The 18,648-nt window shown below is 40.2% G+C and overlaps 1 protein-coding gene across 1 annotated transcript in view; it reads left to right on the top strand.

Annotated features, from left to right (window-relative positions):
- The window catches only part of LOC142498892 (vomeronasal type-2 receptor 26-like), a 53,903-nt gene that overhangs the window by 12,944 nt on the left and 22,311 nt on the right, over window positions 1-18,648 (top strand). Inside the window, exon 2 of the mRNA XM_075607517.1 lies at window positions 12,830-13,057. Within this exon, the coding sequence (XP_075463632.1) occupies window positions 12,830-13,057 (228 nt within the window). The remainder of the gene's footprint in view (window positions 1-12,829; window positions 13,058-18,648) is intronic.

The following is an 18,648-nucleotide window of genomic DNA, read 5'->3' as shown; positions in this document are numbered from 1 at the left end:
GGGACAATTTGCTAGCTGCAATTTCACTCACTTCAGCAACTTGCATACAGCACTTGCTAGCTGCAAATTCACTCACTCCAGCAAAAGGCATTAGCTTTACAAACAGCACTTGCTAGATGCAATTTTTTTTTTTTCTTTTTCAGCAAAACATTTTGGTTTTCTGTTTGGGTTCAGGGTGCTATTGCATCCACACTTCGCACATTCTCTGTGTATGCTAGAAGCACAACTGATATACACAGTGGGACAGACTTCACTCATAGCATCTGTACTTTAGTTCAGCTCGGCGGCCATTTTAAACCCCCGCATTTATTTGCAAACCCACAGACTTTTTTAGTGTCTGCCCGCATTCTCCACCATATGTGACAAACGCCCCTCTTTTGTAGTGCTGATGTCTGTCTGGGTTCTTCCCGACACAGTCTTCTAGGGTTATTTAATACAAAAACAGGATCATGCAAAGTATTAAGCTGCTTAACTCAGGCTTCTGCCTGCTTTATTTTCATCCAAGTAAGGTACTGCAGCTTTAACATGTGTAGGTTAGAGGTACTCAGATACTTTCATTCAGCAGTTCACTCATTTCATTGTTACAGTATTTCCCACACTGTTATTTCAAGTAAAAAGAAACCAAATTATATAAACAAAATCCTATCCCTTTCAGGGATCTAACTACACATCAAAATCAGTCTCTCTAACAGCTGCTAGCCAACTAACCTGGTTCCCCAGCTTAAAACAATGCCCTCTCATTTAGGGTCACTTAGATACAGCACAGTCTTTTAGCAACAGCAGTAAACATTTGTTTTGTCTTATCTGTTCGTGGTGGGAACTCGGTCCCGTGTCCAGGCAAATCCTCTGGTACTGTGATACTTGGAGGGGCCGTCAACCCCGAAACTGGAAACAGGGGAGCAGCGATACCCCCAGCCTCCAGGCTCTAAGGAGAGAGAGTGAAATGCAAAACCTCTCTGCTCTAAGTACCTGTGCATGTGATTAGAAGAGCAGGTGAGGGAGAACTAGAGCCATTGTAATCTGTGGTCTGGATTTTCCATCCAGCTGCCTGAGTTAATGGGAAGCTGTGGAACGGATCATTAACTATTCCTGCACTTTCTGCTCTAAAATGGGGCAGAAAGCTGCCTAACATCTTTGGACTATGTCACAGTGTGTATATATTATATAATATTTAAAAAAAATTAAAAAAAAGACATGTTGTGAGAATAAATTATTTATTAACATTGTGCAACTTTGATAAATATATTCACACACACACACACCACACACACACACCACACACATCACACACATCACACACACACATATACATATATACACCACACACACACACATATATATATATATATATATATATATATATATATATATATATATATATATATATACACCACACGTACACCACATATATATATATATATATATATATATATATATATATATATATATATATATATATATATATATATATATATATACCACACATATATATACACACACACACACTCTCACACACACACACACACACACACACACATATATATATAATCACACACATATATATAATCACACACACCACCTTGCTGCCATCACTGCTCCGGGACACAACACCTCCCCCCCCACGGGGGCAGCGCAACACACCCACCCACCCCCTGCAGCCCATTTTTCACAACCACCCACACACCCCCTGCAGCCCGTTTTTCACAACCCTCCTGCAGCCCGTTTTTCACACCCACCCACCCCCTGCAGCCTGTTTTTCACAATCACCCACCCACCCACCGCAGCCCGTTTTTCACACCCACCCACCAATCAACCCCTGCTGCCCGTTTTTCACCCACACCCACCCACCCCCTGCAGCCCGTTTTTCACATCCACCCACCCACCCCCTGCAGCCCGTTTTTCACAACCTGCAGTCCGTTTTTCACACACAACCTGCAGCCTGTTTTTCACAACCTGCAGCCCGTTTTTCACAAACACCCACCCACCCCCTGCAGCCCGTTTTTCAGAAGTGGCCTGGAATATTTTGCTGTGGGTTTGCAATTAGAAAAGATTAGTTTTGTTATCCCAGTTTTCAAACGTAAGTGTGTCTTTTTACTGTATTTTTGTGTAACATTGTTGTCTGCATTCATTAGGTGAATAAATGCCATTTATTTTTATCTCTCTGCTTGCTCAATTAATGATCCCGGTAATTAAAATTTGTAATAAGCTGGTCTTACCGTGACAATGGTGCATAGCGAGAAATTAAATTAAAGCTTTAAAAGTGAGGAGGAAAATTGAATGTGTGATACAGGATTTGATAGGAAGCCAGTAGAGGGATTTCAACAGTGAGGCACCGAGATAGATTTAGGAAATAGTAGAGTGATTCTGGCAGCAGCGTTTAGGATAGAGCTGCATTAAAGTATCAATGAAATTCTCTTCTATTTGACTGCAGTGCACCAGTGACTGATATGAGGAATGTGTAAATAAAGTAGTTAGAATAGGAATTACTTAAAGCACATACTGTACAGTATGTTAACAATATGTATTAAGTACTGTATCTTGTTATTTTTTCTCCATTTTCACTCTGTCAAAAATATTTCCTACGTCTAAGATGACATGAACCTCTCTACCTAGTGATCTATAAGAGGTTAATAGTTTTTTGTTTTTTAAGTAGACACAACCCAACCAAATTCTGCAGTATATGCTAAACAAGAGCAGATATGTTGCACAGGAAGTTTTGAAGTAGTCTAATTGTTAATAGAATGAGAATTCCTATAGTTCTTCCGGATTTTTCACCTCTTCTTTATATTTTCTTTATTTCTTTTCCATTCCATCAAAGGAAGGCGGCCTTGCTCAATAGGCGGCCTTGCTCAATAGATAATGTCTTGGCCTTCAATTCACAAAACTGTGGGTTAATTTCCATCACTTTCAATCATTGCAAACTTCAGCAAAGGCAGAAAAAACAGGTTGACATTAGTTGTGGTGCAGGAGATTGTTCAACATCGTACCTGCCGCTACACTACCCTGTGAGTTTGTAGAAGTCATATAGACCCTTATTTGCTCAGGTCTGTTTACCTCACGGATAATTCCTAGTGTCACACCCTTTCCGGGGTCACTCAGAGAAGGGTGCAGTACAATTACATTTTAGGTATCAACTCTACCAGTATGCACTGTATATTACATGAACAGGTGGGCAAATTTTGGGGGCAGATTTGGATCCGCAGTGGATCGGCCGGTTCCTTTGGTCCACAGATTTCAGCAGCTCAATCTCCAAAAGTTCGATTAGCGTCTCACAGATTGTTAAATTATTATTACCAATACACTCCACGGATTCCACAACCCATGGTCAGATTTGTAGAATCAAATCCGTGGATTCTGCAATTCTTAAGAATCCACAAACGGATTGCTGAATCCACGGATTAGATTCTACAAATCCGTCAACAGGTTGTAAGATCAATGGTGGTTTTTGATGAATCCGCCTGTATTTAAACTGACCAAATCTGTTTGCAGATTTTACACCGCGAAACAGATTGTGGGTGAAAAATGTGAGAAAACCTGGGAAATGGATTTGGGCGAATTCGCCCATCTCTATTTACATGCCCTGTTTGTATGTGTCATTCCGTGTCCCCTTTTTATTTTAATTTTGTCAGTAGGACCTATTAAAGTAGAGTCAGTCCTCGGTTATCCAACGGAATCCGTTCTGAAGTAGCGTTGAATAGTGAAACCGCTGTAATGTGAGTCCCATGTTAATCAGTGGCGGTGAGCGTTAGATAACGCATTCCAGCGTCAGGTAACGCATTCCGGCGTTGAAAAAAGGCCCTTAGGGTTGCATTGTAAAGCGCTGGATATGCAATTCGTTGTAAAGTTAAATGTTGGATAGCGAGAACTACCTGTATTACATTTTAGTTACTCACTTTAGCCTCCTGGCTTACTCATATTTTCATGTCTGGAGCTAGCCACTAAGTTCATTGTAGTATTTTCACTTGATACACCTATCACATGCTGGCTACCTACTAGACTACGAATCCTTAGCTCCTCACAGTTACTCTTCATTAGATAGCCTAGTGAGTGCATTTTATTTCTGCCAACACTCCTCCATGGAGAGGTCATCTGGCTTTGACCCTGTTTTTTTCTGCCAATAATTCTTCCCCTAGTGCACCCTTCAGTCTATCCTTAGAAGCTGCTGCAGGTGTCTCTCTCTCGCCCATTGTCTAAACTTCAGCAAATCATTTTGGAGGCTGTGCAATGTATACGGGACTTTTGCAGCAGAGCTGTGTCATATGTAAGAACACGTGCTGCACAAAGTTAGATTTATACCACTTCTGACTTGGAGGATTTTTGTGGGCAAATAAAATGCATTAGAATGTTACAGAGACGCAGACTGCGATACATCTCATTGTAATATGTGCACCATGTAGCTCTCTCTCTGACTCCTCCTACTGACATTCCCTAAAGTGCAGAAAAAGAATTCAAGCGCAAATAACGCTTCTATATTTGAAAAACACTAAACAAACATAAATTCCAAAGTGAATAGTGATAATCAAGTAAATATATACTATCCTTAATAGAAAATGCAGCTCCCAAACAGGACTCAAACCCAATTTAGACAGAATAGTGGCAAAAAAATAAAGGTGCAAATTTCATCCAGAAACATAAAAGGAATAAAAACCAGTAATAGTGCAGCACTGTATAGCAGTTTAAATAGAGTTCAGGTTATTCCTTAGATGTTAAACTCACGTGTTCCACGTGACAATCAGGCAGTGGGGTTATTTTGAGTAACCAACTCGTAGACCATCAAGATGATTGCTTCACACCTCCAGAGATGAAAAATGCAGGGGAACCCACATATAAGGATAAAAAGCACATATAGAGTAAATTGCTTTAATTGTTAAAAAAAAAACACACAAAGTAATGCACTTACAAAAGTGTCTTTGGAGTGAGTCTTCGGACCACCCTGGATCAAAACACAGGAACTGGACAGACAGCACTCTCTTGACAGCCCTTGATCTTGCTGCATGGCTGATAAGCAGTCACTGGGCTGGATAGTTGGAACCTATTCTAGGCTGAAGTCCACCAACTGTAAATGAATGCCCTACAAAGTTTCTGTAATGCAAGATGCTGCCCTACACGTTTCGTCCACAGTAAACTTCCTCAGGGGCTAATCTAATGGAATATGGGGTCCCTTACACAACAAATTGGTAAACCGCTCACCTAATTATATAGTAATCAAAGACTAGTATACACAGCTAGTGCACATAGGGACAAATATTCTGAACAAAAACACAAAGAGAGGAGATCACAAGATCTCCGAAAGATCCCTATTTGCTGCACTCACAGGACTGACATAATGTTGTGGGGTTAAATACTCCCAGACAAAATTGTCTAAAGTGGCTACTGGAGTACAAAGTTCCAGATAGCAAATGCTCCCAGCATTGTAGGAGGACAATTGCTAATAAAAGCCTACAAATGGCCAAAATATTAAAGTTTTATTAATTGATATTAATAATCGATGCAATAATGTGAATAGGTACAATGTGTGGGATGAAATAAAATCTCTAATAAGTGGTCATTATTGCTATTGTGATAAGAACTAGAGTAGGATAATCTTCTCTTATTATAATTAATGTATTTACTTATAGCAACAGAATCGTCCTGTGTATAGTTAGAAACATGTGAGTACAGATATTCAGTATATCTTAGTGTATCAGGGGTAATAGATGGTATATACCTCTGTGTGTTGCCACATTATCCACACATAACAATTTAAATAGTTGTCACTAGTAATGCCAATAATGTGCCCAGCTCACATTTATGTAGTAATGTGGATGATGGATAATGTTCATCTGTTTATATAGCCACATCAACCCACAATTAACCAGACAGAGCACACTGTATAGTTGTAATCAAAAATAGCAGTACTATGCTTAGATCGCATATATAGTGGTATAATGTTGATACATTTAAGAGCTCATAAAGCAACATGTGGCAAATAGTACCCAAATAATAAGTGTAGTAACACAATATGTAAAATGTTAGTCTATTGAGTCAATAGCGCACTATTGGGTAGCTAAGTAGATTGTATAGTTACAAATTGTCTACTCGTGTTTATCACCAGCTAGCCACATAGAAATGTGTTCCACAGTTGCTTAAAAATGCATAGCGCTATACAACCTGTTTCCTGACGACCATGAACGAGTCTGCCCACATCCTCCAAGACGTCAATGAGATGACGTCATGCCCGACGTACGCTTCGAGCTCGGGACTCGCGCTTTCTCAAGGTAGGAGGCATACATTGTAACGGCATAGGTGTCCTTTATACCTCCCCAATGGGAGTCTTTCTAAATGTACCCAATCACCGTAGTTCAGGGAATCATAGCCAATTGAAAGGTGCTCCATGCACTAAAATCAATAAACATTAATAAACGGGGAAATAACCATATTTAAAGCTAGAGGTGACCATAACCATCCAGGTGAGATTTAAAAGGTGCCCAATAAATAGACTATCATTATCCAACATAACAGAGTGTTTAATAATATTCAAGCATAAAGGGCATATATATAATCCAGAACAATGCTATAGTATCTCATATCATGATCTGATATAGGAGATACATATAGGGCTATGATGTACTTATATGGGGATTTCATACAAAGATAAGATATACTCACATATTATTAGATTGGTAAAAAACTAGCATGTTCAACCGACATATATACAGTGTGTATAATGTAGAAATGAACTAACCTGATCTGTCCACCCCGTAGGTCAAAACGGACATCTAAGTTTACACTATATACCTGGATCCCCTCCTGCTACAGTAGTATATAGTGACATATCTTAAATGTCTGCTGAAAATGCCACTTCTACGTGAATGGAGAAAAGATAAACCCTTCATTCAAACCCATGAGACTGAGTGTTTTAAGTGTATACTGTAAATCCATTACATTATTTTTGTAATAACTTCTTGCCTCAATCTCCTTTTTTTGGGCCCCAAGGAAGGGCTCGATACCAATAAAGGTAAGTTTGTCACTGTCTCCATCATGTTCATTGATTATATATGAATATGCGGTCCCCCTTCTTTTTAAATGTTCCGCCGTCACTCGAGATGCACATGCGTCGTGTCATCAATGACATCACAACGCTCTCTGGCGTCCAGCGCGTCATCGCGAGTTGACGTTCAGTGACGTCATGACGTTGCCTGGAGGCGCAGTGTCCCGAGCTAGAGGAGGTACAAACTCTGCTAAAAAGGGCAAAGTAATTAATTCAGAAGGAATCTGTAACATTAGTAAGACCATACTTTCAAAGGACGAATTAATTGTCCTATCTAATGGCTTAAAGTTTGCGCCCACTGCCAATTTTAGTTTGTTCAATTTGTTTATTGATGCAAACAAATTTTTAAGGAACCTTACTGTAAAAAGACATTTTTGACTCACCAGATCCACGTAATGTTCCAATTACTGGAACTAGGGATTAGTTTGTACATACAAGCCTCAAGCAGAAATCAATGTTTTTCCCTTATCAAGATAAGGGTAATTTTGTTGACACTTTTTATCACCTTATTATAAATTATTTTGAATCCATGGCTAAAAAAACAACTAAAAGTAATAATAATTTAAGCCAGAAACATAATCCGGTTCTTTAAAATTTATCAGAAAACACAGATATAGAATTAAAACAGCAGATAAAGGCGGTGACGGTAATTATGGATAGAACATACTATATTGAGGAATCACTTCGACTTTTAGGTGATTCAGAAACATATAAACGGTTAACAAGTTGCTGTCTAGAGTATTCTTGCAAGATTTGGAAATTTTGCTTAACAGAGGCAAAAATGAATCCCTTTTCCTAAAGTTCCAGTTTTTATTTTTTTGCCTAAGCTGCATGAGGATCCAACACGCCCACCAAGTAGAACTATAACATCGGGTATTGGTTCAGCAACATCAAACCTATCCGAATATATAGACACATTCCTTCAAGGATATGTGATAAATCTACCGTCTGAAGGATACGACACAATTCATTTGCTCAAAGAGATAGAGTGGAAAGAAGAATATATTCTGTGTACGTTGGATGTGTCTTTTTTATGCACAGTTATAGACCACCCTAAAGGCTCTGATGCAATTAAGAGGATCCTTATTGCTAAACAGAAATTGGATCTAGCTCAAATTAATTTCATTTCAGACAGTATTAATTATATCTTAACACACAATTTTTTTTTGGTTTAATGGTAGTTTTTATTTGCAGGAATATGGCACCGCCATGGTGCTCAGGTTTGCGTCAAGTTACCCGAACCTCTTCCAAGGTATTTGGGAGGAGGATGTTATTTTCCATCACAATCCGTATGGGGCAAACCTGGTCCTATGGCGGGGTGTCACGGTAATGCTCGCCACAAACCTGGGTCGGACCGCGTGGCTGGGTTGGGGTTGTAAAAGCACTGACCTTAGACCGCGCAGGCTGATCCGGATTACGCAGTTCGTAGTCGTACATAGCAGGGTCAGGACTGGAGAAGGCAGCATCGTCAGTGGACAAGCCAGGGTCAGGACTGGAGACATCAGGGTAAGCGTTGTTCAAGCAGGAGTTCGGCAACAGGTAGTCAGGAGTTCCCCGCTTCAGCTTAGAGCGTGAGCGCAGGAGTGGACTCTGCACGTGCGGCGACCATGGCCCATGGTACTGGTCTCAGGAAGTGATAGGTAGACCGGAGTGGGCACACCGCCTGGCAGCAGTGGTAGATCAGTGCTTCAGCGCAAGAGTCCTGAGCGGGCTGGAGAATCCTCCGCTACAGCGCCGGAACCTGGACACGGCCCCTGAAATAGAGAATGAGCAGCAGGCCCCAGGAACCAGGGAGCTGAAGACAACATTGGGGAAACCTCCTCTTCAGCACAGGAGACAGGAACAGACCGCTGCGTGACACTAGCAGCCGGTCTCAGGAAACCAGGAGCTGAAGTCAACAAGGAGAGTACTCTGCTTCAGCACAGGATACAGGAACTGACTGCTGTGTGAGACTATCAGCCGGTCTCAGGAAACAGGGAGCTGAAGTCAAACAAGGAGAGTACTCCACTTCAGCACAGGAGACAGGAACTAGGACAAAACAGAGAGTAACAAGATAACAAGCCAGGGGCTTGTGGCAGAACACTCAGTGACATCCAGGAAGGACTATGCTCGGCCGAGGAGGATTGTGGGGATGCAGTACTTAAAGGCCAGCGAGCCAATCCCCGGAGGAGGGTGTGAAGGCACTGCTCCAATGAGTGAGTTCAAGGCTAGGTTGCAGTGATAGCTAGCACAGCTGCAGTAGATACCAGAGGGAGTGTTCAAGGACTGCACAGGTCTGTGAGGCAAGGTAAGCAGTAAACTGGGGTGTGGATTCCTTACACGGGGTTACATAGACGATATTATTTTCATTTGGAATGGACCTGAGGCACTTTTATTAGAATTTTTAGATTATCTTAATTCTAATGATCGGATCCTTAAATTTATTGGGATCCACAGTACCAGTTCAATTCCATTTTTAGATTTAGTCATATATATAGAAGTGAATGTTATACATACCATGACTCACTTTGAGTGTAGACTGTAACAATTTTATTCTAAATACGAGTTGTCATCATGGGAATTGGCTTAAAAATGTACCTTATGGCCAATACAGGCATATTGAAAGAAATTGTTCAAAGATTAATATGTTCCAGGAGCAAGCACAGGTACTAGAAAATAGGTTTCTAGAGAAAAAGTACAATCCTTTACTAATTAAAGAAGCCAAAAATAGAGCCTCAAACTTAGACCATGATTGCCTGTTAGGTATCCCTAAAAAAAGAGAGTATAAGACAAATTTTATTCCATTTATAACACAATATAATAGGGTCCTATCAAATACAGAAAATAATACGTTTACATTGGCATGTCTTGAAACAGGATGATATTCTTAAAGACTATTTACTGGATATTCCTCAATTTGTCTTTGAGGTTTCTTGCTTTAGTAAAGACTATCTGGCACCAAGTGCTATAAAAAAAGAAGTGGCAGTAAAAGATGGAATATGGTTACCAACTAAACCACATGTTTTTTTAAATGTGATAAATGTAAGGCCTGTAGGTTCGGGTGGAGAAGACCGATTCCTTTATCTCTAATGTAACTAAGGAAACATCTAAAATAGGGAGTTTCATTAATTGTAAAAGTTCATATGTGAAGTATGTTCTTTTCTGTCCTGTGGAAATCAGTACGTGGGCTGTACCATTCACCCACTTAGGGTCAGAATTTTAGAAAACATACACAACATAAGTATAGGACTAGAGATATAATGTGTCCCTACATTTAAAAAAATATCATCGTTTTGATCCCTCTGGTCTGAAATATATGGGTATTGAACAGGTGCTTCCCCACTGGAGGGGTGGGAATAGTACAATAGCACTGTCTAAGAGAGAATCCTTTTGGATCTATCGTCTTAAGACCCTGCAACTGGAAGACCTAAACGTCGATTTTGACATAAATGCCTTTTTGGTTTAAAATATATACTACCATTATTAAACATTTTTATCTTTTTATCAATATATTGCTTTTTTTAGTAATTAGCATGTTTAGATATTGTTGTGAAGACATTTTGATTGATTTTACTTTTTTGTTTGCTAAGTAATTTTAGTGGTAAGCTATATTTATAACTTTTAAAATTATGGTCAATATATATTAATTGTCTTTAAGAATCAATGACAATAGATTTGTTGTAAAATTTGCAATTTTTAATATGTGGCATCTATTGTGTTTTAACACTGATTTTTTTTTTTGTATTTTAGATGCTACCATTATCTTAAATATGTATTATTTTTTTTATTTTATTTATTTATTTATAAAAATGTGTTACCAGGAAGTAATACATTGTGAGATACCTCTCGTTTTCAAGTATGTCCTGGGCACAGAGTTATAAAAAATACATGGTTACAATAAAAGAAGAGGGTTATAAAGTCAATTCACAGACATTTCATGGACAGATACAGTAGGAAAATTGGATACAGGGGATAAATGGCTTGGGAGTTTCAGATAGAAATAGAGCAGCTTTAACATCAACTAACATCAGCGAACGGCAGCAAACAGCTCACGCCCTTTGACTGCCCTTCGGCTGAGCCAAAGGCTGTGCGCTGGAGTGGGTGAGGTTGAATCTGATGCATCGGTGAACAAAAAGATCTTTTCTTTGTGTCCCCATGGCTCATTAACATTCCAGTGGGTGGGGTTGCCGATTCATTTGTATTAAGTACAAATGGTAAAACTGTGTTTATTATGTTGCTGTATTTTTAATGGTGTTGCTCTTAGATATCTGTATAATCTGTATTGCATTATTATATATGGATATCATAGCGTGTATTAGAGCAGTGGTGCGCAAACTTTTTGCCCTGCGCCCCCCTGCCGACGGTCTTCTCACCCCCGCGCCCCCCCTCACCCCTACTTACCTCCGCTCCAGCGTCATGACATCACGTTGCCATAGCAACGTGATGTCACAGGACCTTCCAGCATCATTTGACGCCGCGTTGCCATGGCGACGCGGGAAGGAAGCCGCCAGAGCCAAGGTAAGTAAAGGCTTACAGTGGCTCTGCAGCTCCCCCGGCACTTAATTTAAGTGCCTTTGGGAAGTGCGGGACCTCTGTAAACCCCGCGCCACACCGCAGGCAGTCTCGTGCCCCCCCTGGGGGTCACGACCCCCCAGTTTGCGCACCGCTGTATTAGAGGATAGTAACCTTGATAATGGCTGATGATGCAGTGTACGGTAGCCTTTTGGGGGTTAGTGATAGTCTCCATGACACTAGCACAAACAACTAACATTGTTACGAGGGAACCGCCGAGGGATTATGCCCACGCCTCCAGGCAACGTCGTGACATCACTGAATGTCAACTTGCAATGACGCGCTGGACACCGAAGAGCGTCGTGACAGCATTTATGACGCGATGCATGTGCATCTCGGCTGCGGCGGAACATTTAAAAAGGAGTGGGACCACATATTCCATTAGATTAGCCCGTGAGGAAGTCTATTGTGGCCGAAACATGTAGGGCAGCTTCTTGCATTACAGAAACTTTGTAGGGCATTCATTGACAGCTGGTGGACTTCAGCCTAGAATAGGTTCTAACTATCCAGCCCAGTGACTGCTTATCAGCCATGCAGCAGGATCAAGGGCTGTCTTGGGAGTGATGTCTGTCCAGTTCCTATGTTTTGACCCAGGGTGGTCCGAATGGTCACTTCAAAGACCCTTTTGTAAGTGCATTACTTTGTGTTTGTTTAATAATTAAAGCAATTTACACTATATGTGCTTTTTTTCCTTATATGTGAGATTCTCCTCCCTTTATCATCCCATGAGATGTGAAGCAATCACCTTGATGGTCTACTTGTTGGTTACTCAAAATAACCCCACTGCATGATTGTCACGTGGAACACGTGAGTTTAACATCTAAAGAATAATCTGAACTCTATTTAAATTGCAATGCAGTGTTGCACTATTACTGTTTTTTATTCCCTTTTATGATCATGGATGAAATTTGCACCCTTATTTTTTTGTCACTATTCCCTAATGTGCAAGCTAGGGCTGATGAAATAACATTGGAACAAAATGCTTTGATGCATAGGAGCAGGGTGAAAATCCTTTGTCCTTGCACCAAAATTAATTACGTAAATACATAGACCCATTATTCGTTTTGTGACTGATCTTTTGTTGGTTAAATAATAATCTAACAATTTTTTTTGTCTAAATCATCTTCTCTCTCATGTCTCTTACATTTCAGACTCATTTAGTTTTAATTTACACTACATTTTGCACACTGAGGTTATCAATATTTATATAATGCTTCTTCTGTTTTTATTTATTTTTTATTTCTTAAGCTCAATAAGTACCTGAGGAAGGTCCGTTTTACAAACAGTGCAGGAGATGAAGTGTTTTTTGATGAAAACGGAGACTTGACTTCTGGCTTTGATATTATCAACTGGATTGTTTTCCCTGATGAGACTTTGATTGGTACAAGAGTCGGGGGAATTAACACGCAGACTTCTGCAGAAGAGCAATTCATACTTCATGAGAAGACAATCCAGTGGGGTAGCGGATTTACCATGGTAATTTTACAGCCCTGATTGATCAACTAATTACCCACACGGTTGATTTTTTTTAAACACAGTGTATGTGCGAAGCTGCAGATGTTGACAACTTGAGATATGCCTAGTGCACAAACATTGACATCAAATAGTTGTGTAACCCTCCCTCCCAGAATTCTAGGGAGATTACTTTGGTATATACTCCACATGGGATACTTTGACTCAGGGGCTGGTTTCAGGTGGCTTTGCAATGCGGTAGCAAGGTTGTAGAATAATGGACGCCAGGAATCTTTGTAGTACCGCAATCATTTATACGTGTCCCCATAGGCAGGGACCGATCATACACGTTATCAATGTTGTACTGGATTTCATAATAGACATACATGAATACAGTTCTTACATTAGTGCCCACTGTTAACACTCAAAGGAAGTTTCTTTGACTTAGTTGCTCTGAGTAAGTGTGGATCCAGCCCCCCTAATTGCTTCAGAACCCAATTACTCTAGGTGCCTATGAGAATCCTGATACTCTTACTTGTTCTCCAATAAATCCTGGGGAACAGGGAACTGTATCCAGGGAGAAACTACTTTGGGCAATATTATATGTGCCAGGTGATATCCATGCAGTGTGATGCTCTCCAAGTTATACTCACAATGGCGTGGTGTAATGAAACATATCCCAGATCAGTTGCAATTCGGTAGCTGTGATACCAGGAAATCCAAGTTTACTCAACAAGAAAAGAGGAATAGAAATAGTGCAGATGGTATATGTTATACAAATACACTTTATGGTAAAAAGCAACCCTCTACATTCGAGGCGTACATGAAATGCAATCTTTTGGGCATAAAGACAGATGTTTTAGTAATTCCCAGGGGGTCGGGTGAGTCGCGATCTTTGAGAATTCAGTTAGAAGAGACAATGGGAACTTGTCTCTATTGCTGTGGGTTTGAATGGAGGAGAATAGTATCCATTTATTTATAAAATCATTGATAAAATCAGTGCATTGCCATGCGACTTTGCATTGATTTATCGTGCAATAAAACATGTTCGTAAAAATGGTATTCACCTAGAAAAAAATTCAAGTTTTTTAAAAGTTTGATTTAAAAAATGCACCATCGAACAGCTTTTTTATTCTTCTAAATTCTATCGTTTTATAATCCTGGCGAACGGCAACTGATAGTTGAAACTGCAGCTCGGAAGAGCTGCATGGAGACGCTGCGTCTCTATGCACGGCTCTTCCAGGCAATCGTACAGTTTCAATATTAATTTTAATACGTGTGCGGGAGCGGGGCCTCCTGAGGTGAACCGCATTGATTTCAGCCTCGGGAACCCGTACTTCCCGAGACACAGACCCGGGTGCCGGTATCCCACCCATGTTTAAATCCTCCATATCACTTGACCTGGGGATTTAAATCCTGCATGGTATACCAATACCCTATAACGGGTCCTGTATCTCGGGAAGTAGGGGTCCCCGAGGCTGGAATCAATGTGGTTCAGCTCAGGAGACCCCCTGCTCCTGCACACTGGTATCAAAACCCCCAAACATATAATTACCATAGCGGCTAGCCGCTAAGGTAATGAAGCAGCTTTAATTTTATTTTTTACTAATAGTGTACGTGAGCTGGGGATCTCCTGAGCTGAACTGCTTTAATTTCAGCCTCGGGGACCCCCTGCTTTCCCAGAAACAGCCCCAGTATGGGATGCCGGTATCCCCTGTGCGTTTAAAACTACAGCATGGCGTGGGAGAATTTAAACATTGCGGGGATACCGTCACCACATACCGGGACCTGTATCACAGGAAGCATGGGGTCCCCGAGGATGAATTCAATGAGGTTCAGATCAGGACATCTGCTCACCAATACTATTAGTAAAAATAAAATTAAAGCAGCTTCATTAACTTAGCGGCTATCCGCTAAGGCAATGAAGGGATTAAGGCACAATAGCAGGCTTATTGGGGGCAGAGTGGGTGTGCAAGGATGAAGGCTGTCCTCATCCTCATCACCGTCCTTGTCTTCTGTTGGCAACAACAGTGCAATAAAAATACAAACGTATGGCCCCCTAACCCCTTAATCACCTTAGTGGTTAGTAACCACTGTAGTAATTAAGGAGTTAACCCATCATCCCCCTTCTACCCACCCGCAAGGCCCAACCACCCTCCCTGGGGAATCTACCCCCTACCGCTACCCCCGTTACCCATTGATTGGCACAGTGTTAAAACATGCTTTGCCACTATAGCAATAAATGGGCAACTAAAAAAAGAACAGGCACAAAATAAAACAAATTACAGAAAAAAATACAAATTACAAATGCCAAGAAACCAATTGATTGGCACAGTGGTCATCATGCCCATTTACCACTATTACAGTAAATGGGCAAGCTAAAAAATAAATACGCCAAAAATATAAAATTAAATCAAAACAACCACCAAATTAACAAGCCAAAAATAAACAACAATTAGAAAGCAAAACACCAAAAAAAAACAATAATTACAAAAACAATAAACACAATTGATACAAATCCATCAACAAAAATACATATAAAAGAAATAAAGCAAGAATGTGCCAAAAAATGCATTTCTTGTCAATGTATTTATTTATAGCCCTAAGGCTATAAATACATTGGCAATCAATGGCCAATAAAAAAAATACAATCAAAATACATGAAAAATAAAAATGACATACATTCAATGTTTTTCTTACCTTTATAAATGTCTTCACTCTCCGAATCCTGGAGTATCAGGAAGCTCTCCATCCATGGCACAATGATCTTCAGCTTGAAGTAAGTTCTTTCTTCTTTTCTTCTATCCTCTTCTTTCTTCAGTTTTCTCTTTTTGCTTGGTAATCCATTCCAGGGGGTGCATGTTGTCCCTTCGTCTTCTTGAGGTCAAATGAGATGAAACAGGCCATGTATAAGGCCTGTGACGTCACATTTGACTGTCAATTGACACACCTCCAATCCAATTGGATGGTGTACCATGTAACCGAACCTCTTTTTTTGGGTAAAGTATGAGACGTCATGTAAAGGGAGTGAAACCAGCCAATCAGGAAGGCTGTGCTTCCCTCCATTTAAGATGACATCGTTAAAAACAAGATGGCTGCCATCACATGTTACTCCAACCAATCGGATTGTGAGATATACCTCGCATGGTATATCCCCAATCTGATTGGTTGTAGTAAACCATGTGATATATTCCATTATTTTAAAGGATGTGACATCATCAAAAGGGAGTGATGATACATCCTGAAAAAAATGGAATCTGTCACATGGTGTACTACAACTAATCAGATTGGGGATATATAACGTGAGGTGTATCTCACAATCCGATTGGTTGGATTAACATGTTATGGTAGCCATCTTGTTTTGGTGACATCATGTTAAAGGGAGGGAAGCACGGCCTGCCTTATTGGCTGGCTTCCCTCTCTTCACATGACATCACATCATTTTCCCAAGAAAAGAAGTTCTGTTATATTGTACACCATCCAATCAGATTGGAGGTGTGTCATTTGACAGTAAAATGTGATGTCACAGGCCTTATATAAGGCCTGTTCCATCTCATTTGACCTCAAGAAGACGACAGGACAACATCCACCCCCTTGAATTGATTACAAAGCAATAAGACTGAAGAAGGAAGAGAACAGAAGAAAGGAAGAAAAAACTTACTTGAAGTTAAGGATCATTGCGTCACGCATCAAGAGCTTTCTGATACACCGGGATTCAGAGGGTGAAGAATTCTAGAGGTAAGAAAAACATTGAATGCATGTAATTTTTATTTTTCAGGTATTTTGATTGTATTTTTTAATTTTACATTTTTTGATTGCCCATTGATTGCCCATGTATTTATCTATGCCCCCTTAAGACTATAGATAAATACAGTGACAAGCAATGCATTTTTTTGGCCAATGCTTGCTTTTATTTCTTTGATATGTATTTTTGTAGATGGCTTTGTATCATTCTTATGTTTCTTTGTTGATTTGTTTTTGTAATTATTGTTTATTTCTGTGTTTTGCTTATGAATTATGTTTTTTTTTATTTTTTGCTTTTATTTCTGGTATTTTGTTGATGTTTTGCTTTTTAATTATTTTTTGGTGTTTGCTTTTATTTATTTCTGGTATTTTTGAGCTGTTTTGCATTTTAATTATTTTTGGTGTGTTTCTTATGGTGATTGCTTTGATTTAATGTAATATTTTTGGTGGTTGTTTATTTTTTAGCATGCCCATTTATTGCTACAGTGGCAAATCATGCCCGTATTATATGGGCATGATGTACCACTGTGCCAATCAATGGTAGAGGGTGGGCGTAGTTGCCCCGGGGAGGGTGGTTAGGCCTCCTGGGTGGGTAGCGGAGGAGGGGGGGTAATCTCTTTATTATTATAGCGGTTACTAACCACCAAAGTGATTAAGGGTTTAGTGGCCATTAGATTGTACTTTTTATTATATTGCTGCCAACGGACGACAAGGACAGTGATGAGGATGGCCTTCATCCTGGCAGGGGTAAGTGCAAGTTTTATTTACTTTATTCTATTTATTTTTTATTTTAATGGGGAAATGCGCTATTATCCATATAATAGTATTTTTGCCCATTACTGTACTGTATGTGTTGAGATTGGGGAGGTTGTATTTATTTTAATGTATTTCACTGTAAAAAAAATGTAATGGGTAAAAGTGCTATTAGCCATTTTTGGTTAATAGCCCTTTTACCCATTCCTATTATTGTTACAGGGGGTGGATGAATGTGATAGTGGCCCCGGTGGGTGTTTAGGCCTTGCAGCAGGGTAGCGAGAGGGGTTAACCCCTTCATGATCTTAGCGGTTGTAACCACTAAGGTAATGAAGGGGTTAACTTCTACTGCCACCCTCCCACAAAGCCTAAACACCCGCCCCGGGGCCACTAAAAGCTTTACCCACCCCCTGTACCAACAACAATGCAGTGCCTGATTTTTAACCCTTTCATTACCTTAGTGGTTAGGCGCTAAGGTAATGAAACTGGCTGCAATTAGTTTTTCTGCACAAGATTGAACCCAGATGCCAGTGGGCACCCCCGGAGGCCGGCGCGGACCCATGGGGGCAGCCAAGAGACCCCTTGACACCCACAGGGACCATCCGTAGGCCCCTGGACACCCGTGGGGATCACCCGGAGACCCCGCCAGTCTCTGATATCAATCCCGTGCAGCAAAAAAGAAAGAAAACGCTTCTATGCATCTTGCAAATGTTTAGCGCCAGCCTTTAGCTGGCGACATAATATTGCAGGATTTAAAGTACGATAAGCTTATCACGGTTGAGTGAATAGCTCTTACTGGCAAAAAATATAGCTATTTTGTCTTTTTTTGGCTTGTCGGACGACTTTTTGACCCCAGGCTTTTAATGGTTGTTAAAAAGCCATTATAGCATGATACTGCACTGTTATCATGGTTTAGTGAATTGGAAAGCAGGCAGGATCGTGCAATAAGGGCATTTATCGTGCATTAGACCACTTATCACTGCTTTGTGAATAGGCCCCTTAGCCTCCTAGTATTTATTCACTTATAGATATCATGACTTGTTATTGCACATTTATGAAGAGGGTGAATTTTCAGCCCAGATTTTTTTCTCACATTTATTCACTGATTGTAATCACTG

Source organism: Ascaphus truei, chromosome 7, assembly GCF_040206685.1.
Source record: "Ascaphus truei isolate aAscTru1 chromosome 7, aAscTru1.hap1, whole genome shotgun sequence".
NCBI lineage: Eukaryota > Metazoa > Chordata > Amphibia > Anura > Ascaphidae > Ascaphus > Ascaphus truei.
This window is presented reverse-complemented; position numbering and strand designations above follow the sequence as displayed.